Raw genomic sequence first — 18,232 nt, 5'->3', positions numbered from 1 at the left:
AGGGGCTGCTGTAAGTTGGGGAGGAGGCCACGCCTCCTCTCTTTCTCATGAGAATCTTTTATTTGCCCCAACTGAAGGGTGGGCACGGGGTGTTAAATAAGAACTGGAATAGGCGGGGACACTGTACAGAGGGGCCCAGGAAGGGGGCTGGTGGGTGGGCAGCAGTTCAGTGCACCTGAGGCTGGGGATGTCCGTGGCAGAGCCCTCCTGGTGGCTCAGGAGGGGGGCCCAGCTTCTCTGCTTCCTGTTCCACCGACTGGCTCCCGTATGCACTGTCCTCCTTCACCTCTGCTGGGGGAGTGGACACGGGGAAGGGCATAGGGAAGAGTCAAGGCCTCAGGACTCCCACTCTCCAAGCCCAGATCCACCTTTCAGGTAGGGCCCCTTTACCTGTGCTAGGCAGCTTTTCTCGGGTCTCAGGACCCCTCAGGAGCCTCACTCCCTCCTCCAGGCCCATGTCAGACAGGGCATCCAGCAGGCCCGCCAGGTCCCCACCAGCCAGCTGAGAAGAAGGAAGCGGCATGAGACTTGAGTTATGGTTAGGGTGTGGTGTCCCCAAAGAAGCACCAGAGATCTGAGACTGGGGCATGGAGCACGGGACGGGGACTGACTGACCTTGTAACTGCGTAGGAGACTGCCACTGGGTGAGGCCGTCTTTCGATACGTGTCCACCAGACTGCGCAGACCCAGCCGTTCTGCCAGCTCTGCCCAGCTGCCCTGGGCTCCTGGCCCGTCTAGCAGATGCTCCAGGTTCTGTAGGACTGTATCCTCAAGTGGCATCTCTGGCCCTGAAGGGGACACACACATAATATGTTAGTTACCCCCCGGAGATGGGCAAAAACACAGCTGAATGCCACCTTTCTCACATGGTAACCTGATAAGGCAGGAAGGGCCACTGGGGGCAATGGACGGAGAACAGGGATGGAGAAAGGGAGACCTCCTTGAGTGGCCCTGAAGGAGAAGAGACCTCTGTGAGCAGGGGTCTGGGGTCTGGCAATGGGTGGGGAGATCTCACCTGCAGGGCTAGGTGGGGTCAGGGGGGGCGCCATGGTGTCCTGAGCAGCATTTAGCAGCAAGGTCTTCACCTGGGGAGACAGCCTCAGCCTTGACTACCTCCCATCACAGTCCTTAAGCCCAGGTACCAAATACTCAGGACCCATCTATAAGCCCAGATGCCCCATCCCCTGGTACTTCTAGTCCCAGGCTGGCCTCACCTTGCTGCTGCGAGTGAGGTCAAGAGGTGTGTGGCCCCGAAAGCTGCCTCGGGTGTCCCTCTCAGGGCCCTCAGAATCTGAGTCACTACCAGAGGTGGGGGGCGAAGGCAGTGGGCACAGGGGCTCCTCGTTCTCTGCATGGATGTCGGCACCTGAGTAAGGGGATAGTCGTGGAGAGGTACGACAGGAGCCCACATTAAGGATGCAAAGTGGGGGCACTGGGAGGCACCCCTTTCCTTCCCCCCCAGCCCTGTTCATATGCCCCTGAGAGTGAGACTGACCAGCCTTCAGAAGGAGGCGGGTGAGGGTCGGGGATCCCAGTCCAGCTGCCAGGTGTAGGGGCGTGTTTCCCGCAAAGGTACGGGCATTCACGTTGGCCCGGAGCTGTGGGGTGCAAAGGAGTGGTTGATCACAGCACCGACTGATTGGCTGTCCCTCCGCCACACCCTCCCCGTCCCTAGTCCCTCCACACCCTTGGCTCCATGCCTTCCACAATCCTCAGTCCCACCTTGGTGACCAGATGGGTGACCAACCCCAGCTCCTCCATTTCTGTGGCTAGATGCAGGGCTGTTCGGCCCCCCTGCCGCTCTGCAGCCTCCACTTCAGCCCCGTTGTCCACCAGCAGATCCAGGCACTCGGGGCTTCGGGCACGGACCGCCAAGTGTACTGGGTACAGCCCTAGTGACACAGGATGCTCAGCCTGCAGCTGTGCCCCCAATGTGACCCCTTGACCATCTGACCTCGATGCCTCATGTCCACTACAGGCACTCACCAGGTACCCTCCCTGGTCCCCACCCTTGCCCGCTGGTCCAGGTGATGAACTCACCTTCAAAGTCTGGCACGTGCAACAGTTGGGGCATGCTGGGAACCCCACTCCGCAGCAGGGTGCGCAGCAGGTCGGGGGCACTGGCACGTGCCCGGAGTGCCAGGTGCACGGCTGAGTCTCCATGCCGATCCAGCAGTGCTGGATCTGCGCCCACCTGCAGCAGGAAGCTCACCACGCTGGTCTGCCCGGTGATCACTGCCAGATGCAGGGGCGTCTGGGGAGGCAGGCAGAATGAGCCAGGCCTGCTCCTGGCCTAGACCCACCTGACTTCCAACCCCTACCCCCTCACCTGGTGCAGGTGGTTGGTGAGATTAACAACGCCGAGGTGCGGGGCGTGGTAGATGACGTGGGCTATTTGCTCAATGACGCTGGTCTGCCCGTGGATGATGGCCAAATGCAGCGGCCTGGGGGTTGGGGAGTGAGACTCTGGCCTAGCAAGCCCAGCAACTCAGCATCCTTCACTCTCAAAACCCCGCCACCTCCACAGTCTCTCTCCCTCGGCCCTGTCTAGCCCAGACATCTCCAAGGACATCGCTGCACCTGAACTTAATACTTCCGAGCACCTTTTGCGCTAAGTACGTACTATTACTGTGCCCCTTTAAAACTGAAGTGTGCAGAGATTAAGTATCTTGGACAGAACTAGAGCATAGCGAGGCCAGGCTTGAAACCGGGTCTGTACAACTCCAGAGCCCTGGCTCTTTTTAAGTCCCTTTCCCGCCCCGCACCCCAAGACCTTCCACCCGCGCCGAGCCCAGGACCCCGCCCGCCCGGCCGCCCGCCCTCCCACCTACGTGTCTCCGTTCTCGTCCTGCGCGGTCAGCAGGTGGCGCTGTCCCGCCAGCAGCGCGCGCGCGTCTGCCGTGACGCCGTAGTCGAGCAAGGCTCGGGCGCTGCGCTGTGCCAGGCCGAACAGGCGCGCGTTGTATTCCCGGGCTGGGGGCGACAGGGGGTGTGGGCGTGGGCTAGGTCCCCACCCGCAGCATCCCGACTGCCCGGATTCCCGAGGCCATACCTCGATGCAGCAGCTCCGGGGCCTGCTGTTCGCGCTGGAGGGTCCCGGAGGGGGCGCTCGGCTCTGCTGCTTCCTCCCCAGCATCCACGCTAGGCGCCTCGGAGGCCATCTGCGCCCCGCCCCCGCCTCCCGGGTAGCAGCCCATTGGGGCCGCACCGGACTGGTAGGGGCTGTAGGCCAAGGAGGAGGAGAAAAAGCCGAGGCTGCCACCTGTGGACACAGGCAGGACTGTGGGGAGGGGGCACCAGGAGGACTCTTCCAGATTTCTTCCCCCACAACTTTTCTCCCCTTTACCCCTCCCTCATCCATTCCCCTTCCTGCCACCAGCACTCACCTCCTCCTCCAGCTCCTCCATAACCCCCAGCCGAGCCCCCAGAGCCTCCACCCATGTGGGAGCCACCCCCAAAGGGCTGGGAGAAGGTGGGCAAGGCTTTCCTCCGCTTCCGCTGCACCTCCTCCTTGTCTGGGGGGGGAGAGGCAAATGAGATGTTAAAACCCCAGCTCACGCCTTGCCTCAAGAGCCCTGTCCCATGTTTGGTAATGGCCTTTCCCCTGAAAGCCCTCAGGCTGGCTCCTAGGGTCACCTCTTCCTGGGACCTTCCCTACTCCTGATTTGACTCATGGGTCCCCTGGTCTAGTTCTTGGGACCCTCCAGCCAAGCCCCCACCCTCCAGCCCCCCTGGGATCTTCAGCCCAGCTCCACCTTCCACCAGAGGATAATAGGTGAACTGTTTGGAGTCAGAGACATCCCCCCCACGCTTGCGTTTCAGTTGCAGGAACACGGTTACAGGACGCTCAATCTTCATCTTGTGATAGGGAGGTGTCCGGAACACAATGGCATACTAGGGGGAAGGAGAACATAAGGTGTATTAAGGGCTTGGCCTAGTTTGGGCCCAGGCCCAGCCCTGGCCCTAGGGTACCTGTTTGTGAACATCTGTGGGAGAGAAGTCCCCAAAGGCCTGCCATCCATTCTCATCATCCTCGTAGAACCGAACCTCAATGTCATCTACAGGGGAAATTGAAGTTTGGCCACAGCTCCTAGTAGAATCTCCAGGGCCATTTGTCCTGAAGCTGTCCCGGTCCCCAAGCTTGATACCCAACATCCCTAGCTCCCAGCCTAGGCTCCAGCCTCACCTTTCTGCACCTTGTCACAAAGCAGATAAACCTCATCTCCACCCCGCACAGAGCCAGCTGTCTTGTCCATTCGAGAAATCTTCAGGTTTGAGGCTCCAGGAGACTCTATGGAGATGGGATATCAATTACTTGAGAGGATATAATAGCCATGGTCCCAATTATGGAGCCAGGGGCTTTGTATTATCTGAACAACCCCAAGAGGTACAGGAACTGCTAGTATCTTCATTTACTCAAGATGGAAGCCACACTCAGAGAGGGAAAATGACTTGCTCAAGATCACTCAGCTCATACATGGTGGGGCCAAGTTCAAACCCAGGCCTATCTGACTCCACAGTTCAGGGTTGCCCTCCATGCTCCCTCTGGCACCCAGGCCCCAGGTGATCAGGATACTCACTGCTGTCATGGATGGGCTGAGAGATAACTGGCTTCAGGGGCAGAGAGAAGGAGCCATCACTGGCTCGAAGGAAGGCAGAAAAGCGCAGCCGCACAATGCTCAGATCCATCACCTTCTTTAGTTCCTTGGCCTCCTGCTCCAGCTCCCGACGCTCAGCCTCTGGGCAGCGGGCACACATGTGACCCCTGGACTCCTCCTCCTTCTCTACTCCTTCCATGACCACCTCCCATGACTCCCTCCATCTCCTCCATACCTGTAAGGCCCTGGGGCCTGGAGCGAAGCCGCTGTCTCTGAAGTTTTTGTATCATAATCTCCATCATGTTCTTCTTGGTCACATGCAGGACACCAAGGTTGTTAAATCTGGGGAGGGGAGGGGAGGAGTCAGAGGCCTTGCAGGCAGTTCTTTCCTCCTGAGGCACCCTCCCCACTGCCAGGGCTCAGCTCAGCCCTACTTCCTCTAGGAAGCTTTTCTAGTTTTCACTTGGGGCCTTGGGTTCTAGGGCCAACCAGGGTCTCTCCCCTTGGTCAGATGCTAAGCTCACAGAGGTGGGCTGGGGCCTAGAACTGGCAAGCAATGAGGGGGCACACCAGTGGGGACCAGGGGTAGGGGGCACCTACTGGGCAGTCATGTCCTTGGGCCCCACAGACACTGCGCAGACCCCCAGCTCCGAGCATTGCTTGCCCACCAAACTGTGGGCGTGAGCACGAGGCGGGTCACTGTGTGTTACCAGGTCCACCTCGATCTTGGCCGGTCCCTCGTAGTTACAGATCTGTGAGGGGTGAGGGCTGTCAGTAATGCCCATGAACACACTGTCCACTAGCCCACCCTCCAGCACTATTCTGGCTCACCTTGACAGTGGGATAAGTCTTCCGACCCTTCTCGCTGGAGGCACCTGGCAGTCCTCCGTGGGAAGGGCCTTCACAGCCATATCGAAATCGGAAGCCTCGCTGAAGGTGCCAGGGCACAGTGACATTGTGACCAGGAGAGACACCACCCCCCCATCCCCCCCAGCCAGCAGTGACCATAATGACTGGATGTGTGTATCCTGAATCACAACCACACCACTGTGATCATCAGCAGCTAACCATCCCAACCCGAAGTGGGCCTGTGTCAGTTACCCTCCCTGTGGCCACCCAGCTGCAACTACCCCACTCTCCTCCAAAGCTGAAGCCATCCCACACTATCCCTTCCACTCGCTCACCTGCTTAGGCTGTTCCACGATCACCAGGTAGGGGCCATCAGCTGGGGACAGAGGGGCCTTGCTGAGCCAGGATCTCTGAGCCCATTCCCAAGGCAGAGGGCACATGCTCCTCCCTTCCCCTCCCTCCAAGACAAGGGGAGGTCAGGGGACTTACTAACCTGTCTCTGGGGCTGGCTCCTTGGGCTGCACAATGGACGGGTTGAATTTGAAATCGTCATATTCAATGATGCCATCCAGACCCTGGTTTGGAGACAGACTGGGGTGGCAGCTGATTCTGAGCCACCCCCAGAGCCCTCCACCTCTCAGCTCTGTAAGCCCTCAGTAATGACTCCCTCTCCTCCCCAGGCCCATATGAAAGCTCCTACTGTAAGCAGTTTGTAGACAGACTGACTGACAGGCAGGGTGAGATAATCTGAGGACATTACAGGTGTCGGGGAGTAGATGGCACTCCGAAAGACGGGCAGACAAGCAGACAGGCACAGGGGGGGCAGACGGCCGGCTTTGGGGCCAGGCGGCGTGACTCACTGGGTCGTAGCAACTGTCCATGTCTCTGGGCTAGGCCCGGCTCTGTCCGGTGGCTTCGGCGGGTCCTGTTCCCCAGAGTTTCAGGCGCCCGCCTTAGGTGGGGAGGAGTGGCGGGGGTAGGGAGAGACAGATCAGGACGGGAGTTGGGGGAAGAGGGGGGCCCAAATTTGGGGGAGGGTCCGATCTCCTCCAGCTACCCGTCCGGGTGTGGCGGGCAAGCTCCGGTGGAGGGCGAAATCTGGAGCTGGGCTGGGCCGGGCCGGGGAAGGGGCAGGAAAGTTAGAACAGCTTAGGAAAGTCCCGAAAATACCAGGGGGAGGCGGGGCCGGAGGGGGCGGGCCTGGAAATGACGCCACTGGCCGCGCCCCCGAGGCGGGAGGGGCGCGAGGTCTTCTCGCTGGCCTGCGGGCGCCCGCAGCATCTCTACAAGCAGAGGAGCGGCCAGACCCAGAGAAGGCCCCGCGGGGTTGGGGGCCACCTTCTCCCTCCAGAGCAGGCGCCAGGGACTGGAGGGTCTTTCAAGGCCGGGGGAGGCTACTAGTCCGGGGCCAGGCCCTCCTCCCGTCCCCTTCCCCTCCCCCGTCCTGGAGCAACCTCGGGATTTTCTACTCCGAGAGAGGCCACGGCTGATTCACCCCGGGGGGTTTTGGGGGGATATTCCTACTGTAAGAAGGCCTCCTACCCGAAGGCCTGTAGGCGGGGGCTCTTCCCAGTCGGGGGCCCCGGGGTTCTGCCCCGAGAACCGGTCTCTGGGGCCACGGGGCGGCGGGAGGAAAGGTGTCTCCTCCTTGGGATGGGTTCCTCTATTCCCTCTCCCCGAAACATCTGTACAGCCGTTGATTCCCACACCGCACCTGCTTTGGGGGCCCACGCCCCCCCCAGTCCCATAGCCGTGTGTAATGCATGTATGTGTCTGCATCACAGGTGTACAAGTGTGTTTCGGCCCATGTGCTTGTGTGTGCATGGTGTGAACATGCGTGTACAGGTGAGCGTCCTTAAACTAATCAGTGTGGACACATGTCTGAGCATGTATGTAAGGGCACAGGTGAACATATCTTTGAGTTTCTGCGTGAAGGGTATGGGTCCAGGCACCTGTGCACGGGTGAGTGTGTTTTGCGTGTGCATGTGTGTGTGAATCTGAGTGCATGGACGACCCTGTGCACCCGCCGGCATATGTGTAGATGTACGTACGGCCCACGTCTTTGTACAGGGATATTGATGTGTATCCGCGTGTCTTGTTCGTGTGCGTGCTCTCTGGAGTGTGCAGATGCCGCTCTTAAGCTCTGGGGCTCGGTCAGCTAAGGGCCTTCCTCCTGCCCTTCCCAGCGTCCCGCCACCCAGGGGTCTGAACCCAGCCACTCACCGCGGCGGCGTCTCCGGTTCCGGATTATCTCCCTGCCCGACCCACCTCGGACGGGTCGCGACACCTCTCCAACCACCAGGACTCCAGCCGGGAAAGCCCCTTTTCGGCCCCCGGGAGGGGGGAATTCCCGTGACGTTTCCGTGCGTCACTCGCCGTGCCCTTTTTTATTGGCTGAAAGTTTAAGTCCCGGACTCGCGCAACCAATCAGGAGTGACTCAGGCAGCCCCTTAGAGGAGAAATATTCGCGCAGCGCGGGAAGCAGAAGTGAGAATGATTCTCAGTTAGGCGCTGGCTCTGGCCTGGGGACCAGTCCGCTGCGGGATCCGCTGACCGAGTGCCATTCCCCAGTCGAAGGACCCGGCTCCAGTCTCCTCACCCACCCAGGCCTGTCCTAGCCGGCTGGCAGCCCCCGCTGCTGCTCGGCTTTATGGTGCGCCTAATGCTTGGCCACTTCTGAAGCCGGGGAACCCCAAGGGGAAGCTGGTTTGCCTCAGCCCTCTGGTCCCCCGCCCGGAGCGGGGCCCCGCTGCCGGGAAGACTTAGGGGAAGAGGAAGGAAGTTGATCTTGCAGTCGGTTCCAGAGTGCCATCTGGTGGCCCCTCTGGAGCCGCGAGGAGACTCCGTAATCCTCTCTTAATCAGTCTTCCCTGGAAGAGACAATCTGTACCTAAAACTGGTTCTATAAATGGCAGGTTAACAGCTGGCCAGACTTTCAGACCTGAACTCAGGTCTGCGCCGCGTAAGGGAAATGAATTGTTTATTTGGGAGACTCAGGCCTTGCTCATCGATCACGGAGATTTGGAATATTAGAATGGAAAAGGCATCCAAAATTAATAGTTCAAACTTCCTCCGATGTAGGAAATTGCCTTTTATACAGTTTCCAATGTCCGCTTCGACCTTTCTAGTGGCAGCAAGGTCAGTACAGAGTTTCACAAAGTACTGAACTCCGAGGCTGGACATTTCTGGTTGGTAGAATTTCTTTTTAGGAGGTGCCATGAGTAATCTCCATTCTTGGAGGCGTCCTCCCTTCGGCTCACCGAGGTAGAACACAGGCTGTTGTTTCAAATCTTTCCTGCAACTTGCCCCTGACCTTAATAATGGAATTACAGGCCTGCAGTAGCTCTACATAAAGGGAGACTATTATGGCTCTTGATTTGGGCTATTTTCTGTCACTTCCCCCTCTTCATGTTGCCTGCAAATGGAATGTGCCAGATACTGTGTTAAGATACTTTAGTATAAATTCTTATTCTTCCTCCCAGCAGCACTAGGAGGTAAATATTACCTTTACTGATAAAGAAATTAAGGCTCAGAGAGGTGAAGTAACACAACCAAATACACAGCTAGAAAGGGACAGAGTGAGAATCAAACCCAGTCTCTTAACTCTAGGACAAAGCTCTTTCCCCTAAATTTGTATAAAACAAAGAAGGCCTTTCCACCACACTGTGGGCCTCCAAATAATTTGTCAGAATCCAGGGATATTGTCTACTACATTCCGCTGGTAAATCAGACCCATAACCGTTAAATTAAAATGGAATGAGGTTAGATTGGTGTACTACAACTTAGTGAACCTGTGCTAGTTACCATTGATTACAACTGTCCTTTCAAAGTGCTCATAAATCAACAGCTGAAATTGGCATGAACACTTCTAGTCTCCAAAATGTCTCTAAAAGCAACCCTAGGGGTTGAGCTATTCTTTTTTATTTAATTAATTAATTTATTTATTTATTGGCTGCGTTGGGTCTTCCGTTGCTGCGCGCGGGCTTTCTCTAGTTGCAGCGAGCGGGGGCTACTCTTCGCTGCGGTGCGAGGGCTTCTCATTGCGGTGGCTTCTCTTGTTGCGGAACACAGGTTCTAGGCACGCAGCCTTCAGTAGTTGTGGCACATGGGCTTCAGTAGTTGTGGCTCACGGGCTCAAGAGCGCAGGCTCAGTAGTTGTGGCACACGGGCTTAGTTGCTCCGCGGCATGTGGGATCTTTCCGGACCAGGGCTCGAACCCATGTCCCCTGCATTGGCAGGCAGATTCTTAACCACTGCGCCACCAGGGAAGCCCAAGGGGTTGAGCTATTCTAATTATAAGATTCTGAGCTGTAATTTCTATTTATTTATTTATTTGTTTGTTTATTTTTGGCTGCATTGGGTCTTCGTTGCTGCACGCAGCCTTTCTCTATTTGCAGCGAGCAGGGGCTACTCTTCGTTGCAGTGCGCAGGCTTCTCATTGCAGTGGCTTCTCTTGTGGAGCATTGGCTCTAGGTGCACAGGCTTCAGTAGTTGTGGCTTGCGGGCTGTAGAGCACAGGCTCAGTAGTTGTGGCACATGGGCTTAGTTGTTCCGTGGCATGTGGGATCTTCCCGGACCAGGGCTTGAACCCATGTCCCCTGCACTGGCAGGTGGATTCTTAACCACTGCGCCACCAGGGAAGCTGTAGTTTATCTGGAGATTTAAAAAAAGAAAAACCTTTATCATAGAAAGTTTCAAACATATATAGTGGAGAAAATAGTATAATGAATCCCCATGTACTCATCAGTCAGCTCCAACAATTCCCAGTGTTGGCCTGGAGATTTTAACTGACTCAAAGTTTATTGGTAGTTGCTATAGCCTCATCTATCTGGACTTAAGAAACCTCTTCATTGTTTGTTTCACTAACTTCCAACCTAATGATTATCTCTGTTTCTGTACCCAGGCCTAGCACTACTGCTGGCCCAGAAGAGAGGCACCATAAATTCACTCCATTCATTCACCAATAAATAGGGAGGGCCTATTCTAGAAATCAGTGTCCCTATTTGAAGACAAAAATCAAATGGTTGTATCATATGTCAGTTGGTGGTAAGTGCTACAGAGAAAAATAAAGTAGTAAGAGTATAGAGAGTGACAAGTGTTTTCTGTGTAGCAGTCAGGAAGTCTTCTCTGATGAGGTAACATTTGAACAGTGACTTGAAAAAAGTGAGGGGGTGAGTTATGTGGATATCTGAGGGAAGGGCATTCCAGGTGGACGCACCAGTAGTATAAAGGTCTGATACAAATGCGTTTGGTATATTTGAGGACCAGCAAGAAGGTTAGTTAGGTAGGTGAGAAAAAGTAAGAACTTTGGATTTTATGCTGAATGAGATGGAAATCCATTTGAGGGTTTTGGGCAGTGGAGTGAAAATGATATGACATGTGTTAAAAGTATCCATTTGGCTGCTGTGTGGAGAGTAAAGGGTAGAGAGTATGGGACTAGAATGAAGGAGGGAGACCAGTAGTCCAATAGATGGTGGCTTAGACTTGGGTGGTAGTAGGTGAAGGTGGGAGAAGTAGTCACATTCTAGATAGATTTGAAAGACAGAAGCAACAAGACTTGCTGAGGGATTGGGTGTGGGATATGGGTGGTGGGGTGTGGGCATTGGTATAAGAACCTAGAAGAGATGAGGGGTAGTTGTACATAAAGTCAGAGTAATGGATGGTATTTAAAGTTTCGACAGTGGACATCACCCCACGATTGAATGTGGAGAAAAGAAGTTGACAAGCACTGAGCCCTGGGGCATTCTTTTTTTTTGGCAGCGTTGGGTCTTTGCTGCTGCGCGCGGGCTTTCTCTAGTTGCGGCGAGTAGGGGCTACTCTTCGTTGCGGTGCACTGACTTATCATTGCGGTGGCTTCTCTTCTTGAGGAGCACGGGCTCTAGATGCACAGTAGCTTCAGTAATTGTGGTGCATGGGCTCAATAGTTGTAGCACACAGGCTCTGTAGTTGTGGCTCATGGGCTCAGTAGTTGTGGCTCACGGGCTTAGTTGCTCTGCAGCATGTGGGATCTTCCAGGACCAGGGCTCAGACCTGTGTCCCCTGCATGGGCAGGTGGATTCTTAACCACTGCACCCTACCACTACAACTTTTGAGCTGAGGAAGTGTCATAGGAAAGACCATGGGATTTAGAGTGAGACAGACCTGGGTTTGAATCCCAGCTCCCTAACTTCCCAGGAATTTGGCCTCTCTGAACCTGTTGCCTCATCTGTAGGAGGAGTAAATACCTCTACAAGGTTGGATAAGCAGTGCACTTAATATTGACATATATTGGTGTTCCAACAATGTCACTTCTCCATGTTAGGGTCTTAAAAGTCTCTAGCTTTCCTCTGGACTTTTTGAAACCTGCTATCCTAGAGTTCTTATAGGCGACATCATTAAGACCAGCATTTCCCTTCAGATTATTCTATTACTTTCCCACAAGTTTTGTCACTTCCACATCATCAGCCATTCTTTGTTGGTCAGAATTAAGGCCTGAATATTAGTTCTTCTTGTAGTTTCCCTTGCCTGACAGAGACAACACTGTCAACTACACAAGTCACGTGTGTGTCAGTTGATCTTTCTATAACAGAATGAGACTTCCGACATTTTTCTTTGCTTGCCAGCGGGGAAGTGTTCAGTTTGCAATTACTCCAGCTTCTTTCCTAATATTTGCAGACCGAGGGATACAGACTTTTCATATTCCTTTGTTCATAGGATGGCCTTCAGATTTCTACACAGTAGTCAATGTTGTTTCCCCCATAGGGAAACAGAAGCTTCTGAAGGCAGAGCTGTGGGGCTCAGAAGGGAGAACAGAGATGTTATAGCTGAAGCCAATGGCCCTAGTGTTAACCTGACTGTAGTTCCGGGCTTTTCTGCACTCACACAGAAATGTGCAAAGGAGGAGTGCAGTCTTACTCCTAATTTTCCCAGGGGCAAGGCTTCTAGTTAGTGTGGAAAGCAGGCATGGTCTGGACTACTTGCAGAAGGAAGGGAAGAGGGAGAAACTAGTGTAAGAGCTACAGGACTCATGTCAGTATTGGTCCACATCAGGCTGTTTCCATTTCCAAAGCACCCGAGGGAGGCACTTACAGACATCCAGACCCAGCAACATCCACGTGGTTGTGCTGAGCAAAGGGAAGCCCAAGGTGCTGAACGATTACATAGATATCTAGGCTCAATGAAGAGGTGAGTGCCCCTAACTCTCCATGAGGGAGGCCAGCTGGTAGTACAGCAGGTACCACTCTCTGCCCTCCCTTCCCCCGGGGGGAAGAGACCATGGTGAAGGAGGATGCCAAGATGATGGAGATGCTTCACTTGGGAAAGCTTAATAGTATTCTGCATCGCACCCACAGTACCTCACCCCTGTAGGGGCCACACTGCCTGCACCACCCACACTCCCACTTGTCTTACCCTGACGCAAAGGGAAAGAAGGGGAGGGGTTCTCTAATCATGCTGCAGTGACTGGGGTGGATGGAGGCTGTGGGATGGGAAGAAATTTTCCCTCCTCAGTTCTGGGCCAAAATGAATGCCGTGTGTCCAGAAACACATGATCACAGCTATGGGCAAGATAGCCTCCCACCCCTTAAGCCCCATGGGCTCCTCTGTGCTCCTGGGACTATGAGGCACATCTGAGGGAAGACTTCTGAATACCTACAGCTCAGCTCTGGTTCACCTTCCCTTTGATCCCAGCCTAGGCCGTCACGGTTATCTCCGATGGAGTAGTTAGGGAAGAGGACAACTGCCAACCCCCTAGCGCATCCCTGGTGCTAAGGGGGCACTGCTGTGATGGTGGTGGTGGGGCAGCAGCAGTGAAGGAATCCTGACTGCGTCCTGGCGTCTGGCTGGCTGGTGACCAGGGGCCACGTGGGCCAGACTGTTGGTAGGCTCGGTCTCATTTCTGTTCATGTGATGGCCTGGGTATCCCAAAACATGGTACCCACAAGCTCAAGAAGGAAACCAGAAGGAAAGGCAATGATGTTGGTACTAAGACATTTATTACATCATAAAAAATCCATTGTTGTCCTGTTTTTCCATATGTACATGCTCCTGTGGACAGTCCCTCTGTCCAGCCCCACCTGCCCACCCTCCATGGCGCCAATCAACTCTCCAAACTGACCAACTAATTAATAAAAGAGGAAGAACTAGAGGAGGTGGCCCAGGGCTGATGGCAGTGGGGTTGGGAGAGGGAAACAAAGTGCAGAGTGGTTGGCTTGGCTCTTGATGCCTGACCACGGGCAGGAGGAGCACAAGGGTGGGCACTGCAGGGTTGGTACAGTGATGCCTCCCCGAGCTGCCAGGCTGCAGGTGATACCTGAGTGTGCTCTCAGGTTGGACTCCCAGGAATGGAGAGCAGAGGAGGAAGGTCCCACAGACTGACTGTGGGTCCCAGGAGGGGCTATAAAAGTTCTTTTTCGGGTCCCCATCCAAGTAGCAGTGATAGCAGCTTGGGTTGGGACTGAAGAATTTGTGGCCCCTGGGACAGCTGAGAGGTGGGCCAGGGACAGCCTGGTAGGAAGTACTAGTCCTGATCGCTGAGGGGCCTGCCTTAGTTGACCTCAGAGGTGGGCAGGGGGTCTGTGGGGCGGGGTGTGGCCAGGAGGGGCACAGGTGAGGTGGCCTCGATGAGAGCGGGGTTGAGTATGATAGGCAGAGTCATGGGGGGCACGCCCACCTGCAGTGGGGAGGCCAAGGGCTGCAGGATCAGTGGGGGCTGAGCCAGGGGTGGAGGCCCATCCGGGGTAGGGCTCAGTCTGCTGGGGCTGGATGCCACTGGTGATCCAGAGGAGCTGCTGTTGGCAGGTCGGGGGCCCTCGGGCTTCTCAAAGTCTAGAGGGAAAGCAAGGTGGCTGCAGTCAGACTCCCTCACATTCTGCAGCTAGTTTACCAAACTTCTGCTCCTCCCATTCCTGTAAGCAAAATGACTCCTCCCAGTCTACATAGTTGAGAGTCTCTGCTCAAAACTTATTCCAGTGTCCAGCTACCTTATATCTACCCTTTATCTCCTTTGCTGTACCTCCAGTAGGTTAATTTTTGGTCTGGTCTTTATTAGAATTCCTGAAGGGCAACCTCTGCATATTCATTCCAAGTCCCTGATCCAGCCTCCTTCTCTGAAGCCTGAAAATCCCAGGCAGCTAGCTCATCATAGCTGACCTGGCCCTGCCATTTCCCATAAGAAGAGCAGGTGAACAGGATCTTCTGGTTCTTTCCTTCCCCTGGCTCACAGCCCATGCTCAGCAGCAATCTCAAAGTACTCCGGGCCTCCTTGACTTCCTGTTTGACATCCAGCAAACTCGCTCAGAGGGACTCACCACAGGTCCCCAGCTCAGAGGGCATCTCTGGGGGAGGTGGATGGCCAGGTGTCCTGGTGTCACCAGCAGCAGGAGTCAGGTGGGCTGAGGCCAGAGGTTTTGGGGCATGAGGCTCCATGGGCACAGGGTCTGGGGAGGGTAGAGAATCCAGATGGCAGCTCTTGGTGCTTTCTTTCAACTAGAGTCCTGGCTACCCACTAGACTTCCCACCCACCCCGGGCACAGAGAACTAATTGTTAGCTCCAGACTCTCTTTGATGAAGTTGGTCGGAGCCCCCTACCCTGGATGACAGTCTGCTTGAAGAGCTCATCTCGTAGGTGGGGCAGGAAACAGTCAATGCGCTCCCAGGTGATCTCCCAGAGGGCTGAGGGGCTGCCTCCTCGGGCATCCGCACTGTGGAAAATCTCTGCTGTGTCCATCACCAGGAGCATGTTCTTCAGAGACTCAGGGATGGCCTCTGACTGCAGGTGGCAGTGGGGCCATGAGAATGGGAAAGAGGGCATGGGGGGTTATGGTAAGGAGAAGGCAGCCACCAAGGGGGAAACAGCAAGTCTTCCCAGAAGATGGGAGAGGAAGTAGGCAGCTGGAGTTGGGCTGAGGCAGAACGTACCAGTAAGTCACTGGAGCCTGCGTGCATGTACTTGTCCATGAAATCCAGGATGGTCAGCCAGAGGGCCGCAAAGGTAGAGAGCGACAGCAGTGGAGACAGGTGCTGCAGGAAGACCTATGGCCCCCCAGCCCCTTTCAGCCAAGAGTAGGGTAGGAGCCTTCTGCACCCCTCTCCAAGGGTGGGAGGCAAGCCTGCCCTATCTTGTGTGGGAATCCTGGATCAGAGACTCCTCTGAATTCCAAAATCCTCCCAGGTCCCTGGGTCCTGCTGAGTCTCCATAGCTGGGGGTCCTAAGCACCTACATTACATCTCTAGGTCCTCCCAGCAGCCTTGGCTTCCCTGCTTGCGAAGAGGCAGGTGTGGGGAGAGTGGGTGGGTGTAGGGTGCTGAGCAGTACCTTAGAGAGCAGGGTGGAAGCCCTCATCCGGGTCTCCTCCATCCCGCCCACATCTGCAGGGCTGATGTTTTCCAAGAGCTTGGTCAGTAGAGGAAACAGCACCTGGTGGGTAAGAAGCCAACATCTCCCTAGCAGGGTCAGGTGGAAGCCTTGTCCACCTGACCCTGGGCTGTGGTGGATGGGTACAGAGCAGGAGGGAAGGTCTGATACAGGCTGAGGATTGACATCAGGGGCTCTTCAAGCTGCTTGGCTCTCCTTGTCTTTAGGATTTGCACTTTACCTTAAGACCAGAGGGAAGTCCTACCTTGTTAAAACAGGACTCCCATTCCAGGGCATCTAACTTTTGCAGATCATGTACCAGTAGTGCTCGCTGCAGATAGGTCAGTGCCTGCATCCGCACCTGGCGCCGGGCATCACAGCACAGGCAGGCAATACCTGAGAATGAGAACAGGCTCAGGATCCTTTGGGCATCCTGATCCTGGTACTTTCCAAGCGCCAGCTCCACCTCTGCCCCTGCCCTGCCTGCTCCCCTAAGGTTTACCCTGAAGTAAAGGGCACCAACAGTGGGCCCAGAGGGTGCGTGAATCCGCTTCGATCTTCCGGCCTCCTGTGTCCAGGTGGCGCTGCTCCTCCGCCCATGAGCTGTAGATAGAGGCTGCCCTTGTGTGTAGGGTGTGCATCAGGTCTAGCAACTGGGGTCACAGGAGGGGCAGGACATGAATGGGGTTAGGTCTGGTAGATCCCCTCCTCATCAGCCCACTCCCACTGTCCCTGACTGAGTCCTCTAGGGAGTCCCTAGTACCGATCACACCATACTCCACCCCTCTCACCACTCCCTTCTCCTCAACTTTATGAGCTGGTTGTCCTAGTCCTGACCAGTGTTTCCCAAGGATGGGTATTACTCCTAGTAGCGGGGACTTGAGGAGGTGTGTGGACTAAGTATTTAATAACACAATTACACAGTGAGAAAGGTACTTTTTCACACTTTCTGATGACAGATAAAGCCTCACCTTGTTAATCTCATTTTAAAAACAGCAAACCTCAGGCTCAGAGGCTTTGGTAGGCAACAGTGTCTGGCCAGATTTAATAATTTTTTGTTTTCGTAATTTTTCTAAGGTTATTCTATTTAAAGCAATTAATTCTCCATTTATTTAGTGATGTAAAGTCTGGTCATAAAATAAATTTTATATGTCCTGAATAGACAACAGAATAACTCTGGAAGGATAAACAAGAAACTGATGGCAGTGATTGCCTCTGGTAAGGGGAACTTAGCAGCTGGGGACGGGAAATGAATGGGACTTTTACCTGCTTACCCTTTTGTACCTTTTGAACTCTGTGCTATGTGCATTTGAATTACTTATTTCAAAAACAAACTAATTTTAAAATGAAGCAAGCAAAGACTTACAGGCGGTCCTGGACAGGGGGGCACTGTGGGGATGCTGGCTGAGGCCCTGGCTGGAACACAGGCCCTTCCTTTCTGCCCTGGCTGTCCCTGGCCCCACCAAGACTCCCAATGTCAGGTACCGGGAGAGGAGAGGAAGTAAAGGGTGCCATACTTACGTCCTGACTGACCTGTAAAGACACCGTATGGTAGCTGGCAGGCACACCTTCGTCCTCATCGTCATCACTATGCCCACCCCGAGTGGCATGTTGGCTGGAGGTTCGAGGCCGCCGAAGCATGGAGCCTTCCTTGGATTTCTTCTTGAAGCGGTTCCCTTTGCTGTCATACTTGTGACTCTTGCCACGTTTCTCCTGGGACTTGCACCCTGAGCAGGGCCAGACCCAGGTCACATTTCCATATCCATGGGTACAGATGGCCTGCTCCTCCCTTTCCCCTGTAATTCACATGGCTACTCCCCAACTGCCCCTTCATCAGGTGACCCACCGCCATTCAGACTGGCCTCCACAAAGATGCGGAGAGTCTTGACACAGAGCTCAAAGTTGTCAGGTGTGATGTGGGCAGCATCACGCACGATGAAGGACAGGGACTCCACACACTTGAGCAGGGACTTGGTGTCATGTGGCCCGAGGTCCAGCCCCACTGTTAGGCTGTACTGATTGACCAGGGGTGAAGGACCTGGCCAGCTGGGCCCAGGCCCTGGCTTGGAGATATCGATGTCATCCTTCCCCACCTGTAAAGTACAGAGGAGCTGAGAATCCAGGCTTGACCCTGATCTTCCCCTAGCTGCCCTCTCAGAGGGCCAGGAATCTTTCCCACAGGCCAAGAGGGGAAGACTCACCCGCTGCCCGTATGCTCACTCACCACTAACCAACCGCTGTTGACCACATCAGCATCTGTGGCTGATCGGTGAATCTTGCCAGGCCTGCCATGGTCAGTGTAGACCTCCGAGTCAGAAGTGTACCCTCGGTCCAGGCTCACATCATTTTGATGGTAGGATGGGAGTTCACTATCTGATTGGGCCCCTGAGCCAGCAGGGAGAGGGGCAGAGTCAGGGTGGGGATGGGGAAGCTGGGATGAGGGATAGTTTCA

The 18,232-nt window shown here is 54.9% G+C and overlaps 2 protein-coding genes across 12 annotated transcripts in view; both read right to left on the bottom strand.

The window, feature by feature from the left end:
- Positions 1–6: 6 nt before the first annotated feature.
- Positions 7–8,157, bottom strand: NFKB2 (nuclear factor kappa B subunit 2). Of its 4 annotated transcripts, none has more exons than XM_082408279.1 (23): positions 7,671–8,150; positions 6,308–6,399; positions 5,941–6,022; positions 5,783–5,823; positions 5,430–5,528; positions 5,199–5,350; positions 4,834–4,940; positions 4,581–4,739; positions 4,187–4,291; positions 3,973–4,058; positions 3,756–3,894; positions 3,387–3,515; positions 3,053–3,262; positions 2,832–2,973; positions 2,330–2,444; positions 2,041–2,254; positions 1,723–1,892; positions 1,496–1,598; positions 1,215–1,366; positions 1,016–1,085; positions 616–788; positions 391–502; positions 7–291 (listed from the first exon to the last, which is right to left on the bottom strand). In XM_082408279.1, the coding sequence occupies exons 2-23, from the start codon at positions 6,326–6,328 to the stop codon at positions 167–169; spliced, it is 2,706 nt and encodes a 901-aa protein (XP_082264405.1). In that variant the 5' UTR covers positions 6,329–6,399; positions 7,671–8,150; the 3' UTR covers positions 7–166. The 4 variants fall into 4 exon arrangements, 3 of the variants coding, with proteins under 3 accessions (XP_082264405.1, XP_082264407.1, XP_082264406.1); XM_082408281.1 differs by having other exon boundaries at positions 7–288; positions 7,671–8,147; XM_082408280.1 differs by lacking the exon at positions 7,671–8,150 and having other exon boundaries at positions 6,308–6,618.
- Positions 8,158–13,401: 5,244 nt separating this feature from the next.
- GBF1 (golgi brefeldin A resistant guanine nucleotide exchange factor 1) overlaps positions 13,402–18,232 on the bottom strand; it is a 122,117-nt gene continuing 117,286 nt past the window's right edge. For 6 of the 8 annotated variants that reach the window (XM_082408218.1, XM_082408211.1, XM_082408214.1 and 3 more), the window contains 10 exons: positions 18,005–18,165; positions 17,627–17,873; positions 17,302–17,507; positions 16,283–16,433; positions 16,046–16,176; positions 15,742–15,843; positions 15,345–15,458; positions 15,015–15,195; positions 14,735–14,863; positions 13,402–14,252 (listed from right to left, as the gene is read on the bottom strand). In XM_082408218.1, the coding sequence (XP_082264344.1) occupies positions 13,972–14,252; positions 14,735–14,863; positions 15,015–15,195; positions 15,345–15,458; positions 15,742–15,843; positions 16,046–16,176; positions 16,283–16,433; positions 17,302–17,507; positions 17,627–17,873; positions 18,005–18,165 (1,703 nt within the window). In that variant the 3' untranslated portion in view covers positions 13,402–13,971. The remainder of the gene's footprint in view (positions 14,253–14,734; positions 14,864–15,014; positions 15,196–15,344; positions 15,459–15,741; positions 15,844–16,045; positions 16,177–16,282; positions 16,434–17,301; positions 17,508–17,626; positions 17,874–18,004; positions 18,166–18,232) is intronic. The other 2 variants (XM_082408213.1, XM_082408215.1) reach the window with 1 other exon arrangement.

The sequence above is a fragment of the Balaenoptera borealis genome (genome assembly GCF_965194805.1).
Source record: "Balaenoptera borealis genome assembly, chromosome: 10".
NCBI lineage: Eukaryota > Metazoa > Chordata > Mammalia > Artiodactyla > Balaenopteridae > Balaenoptera > Balaenoptera borealis.
This window is presented reverse-complemented; position numbering and strand designations above follow the sequence as displayed.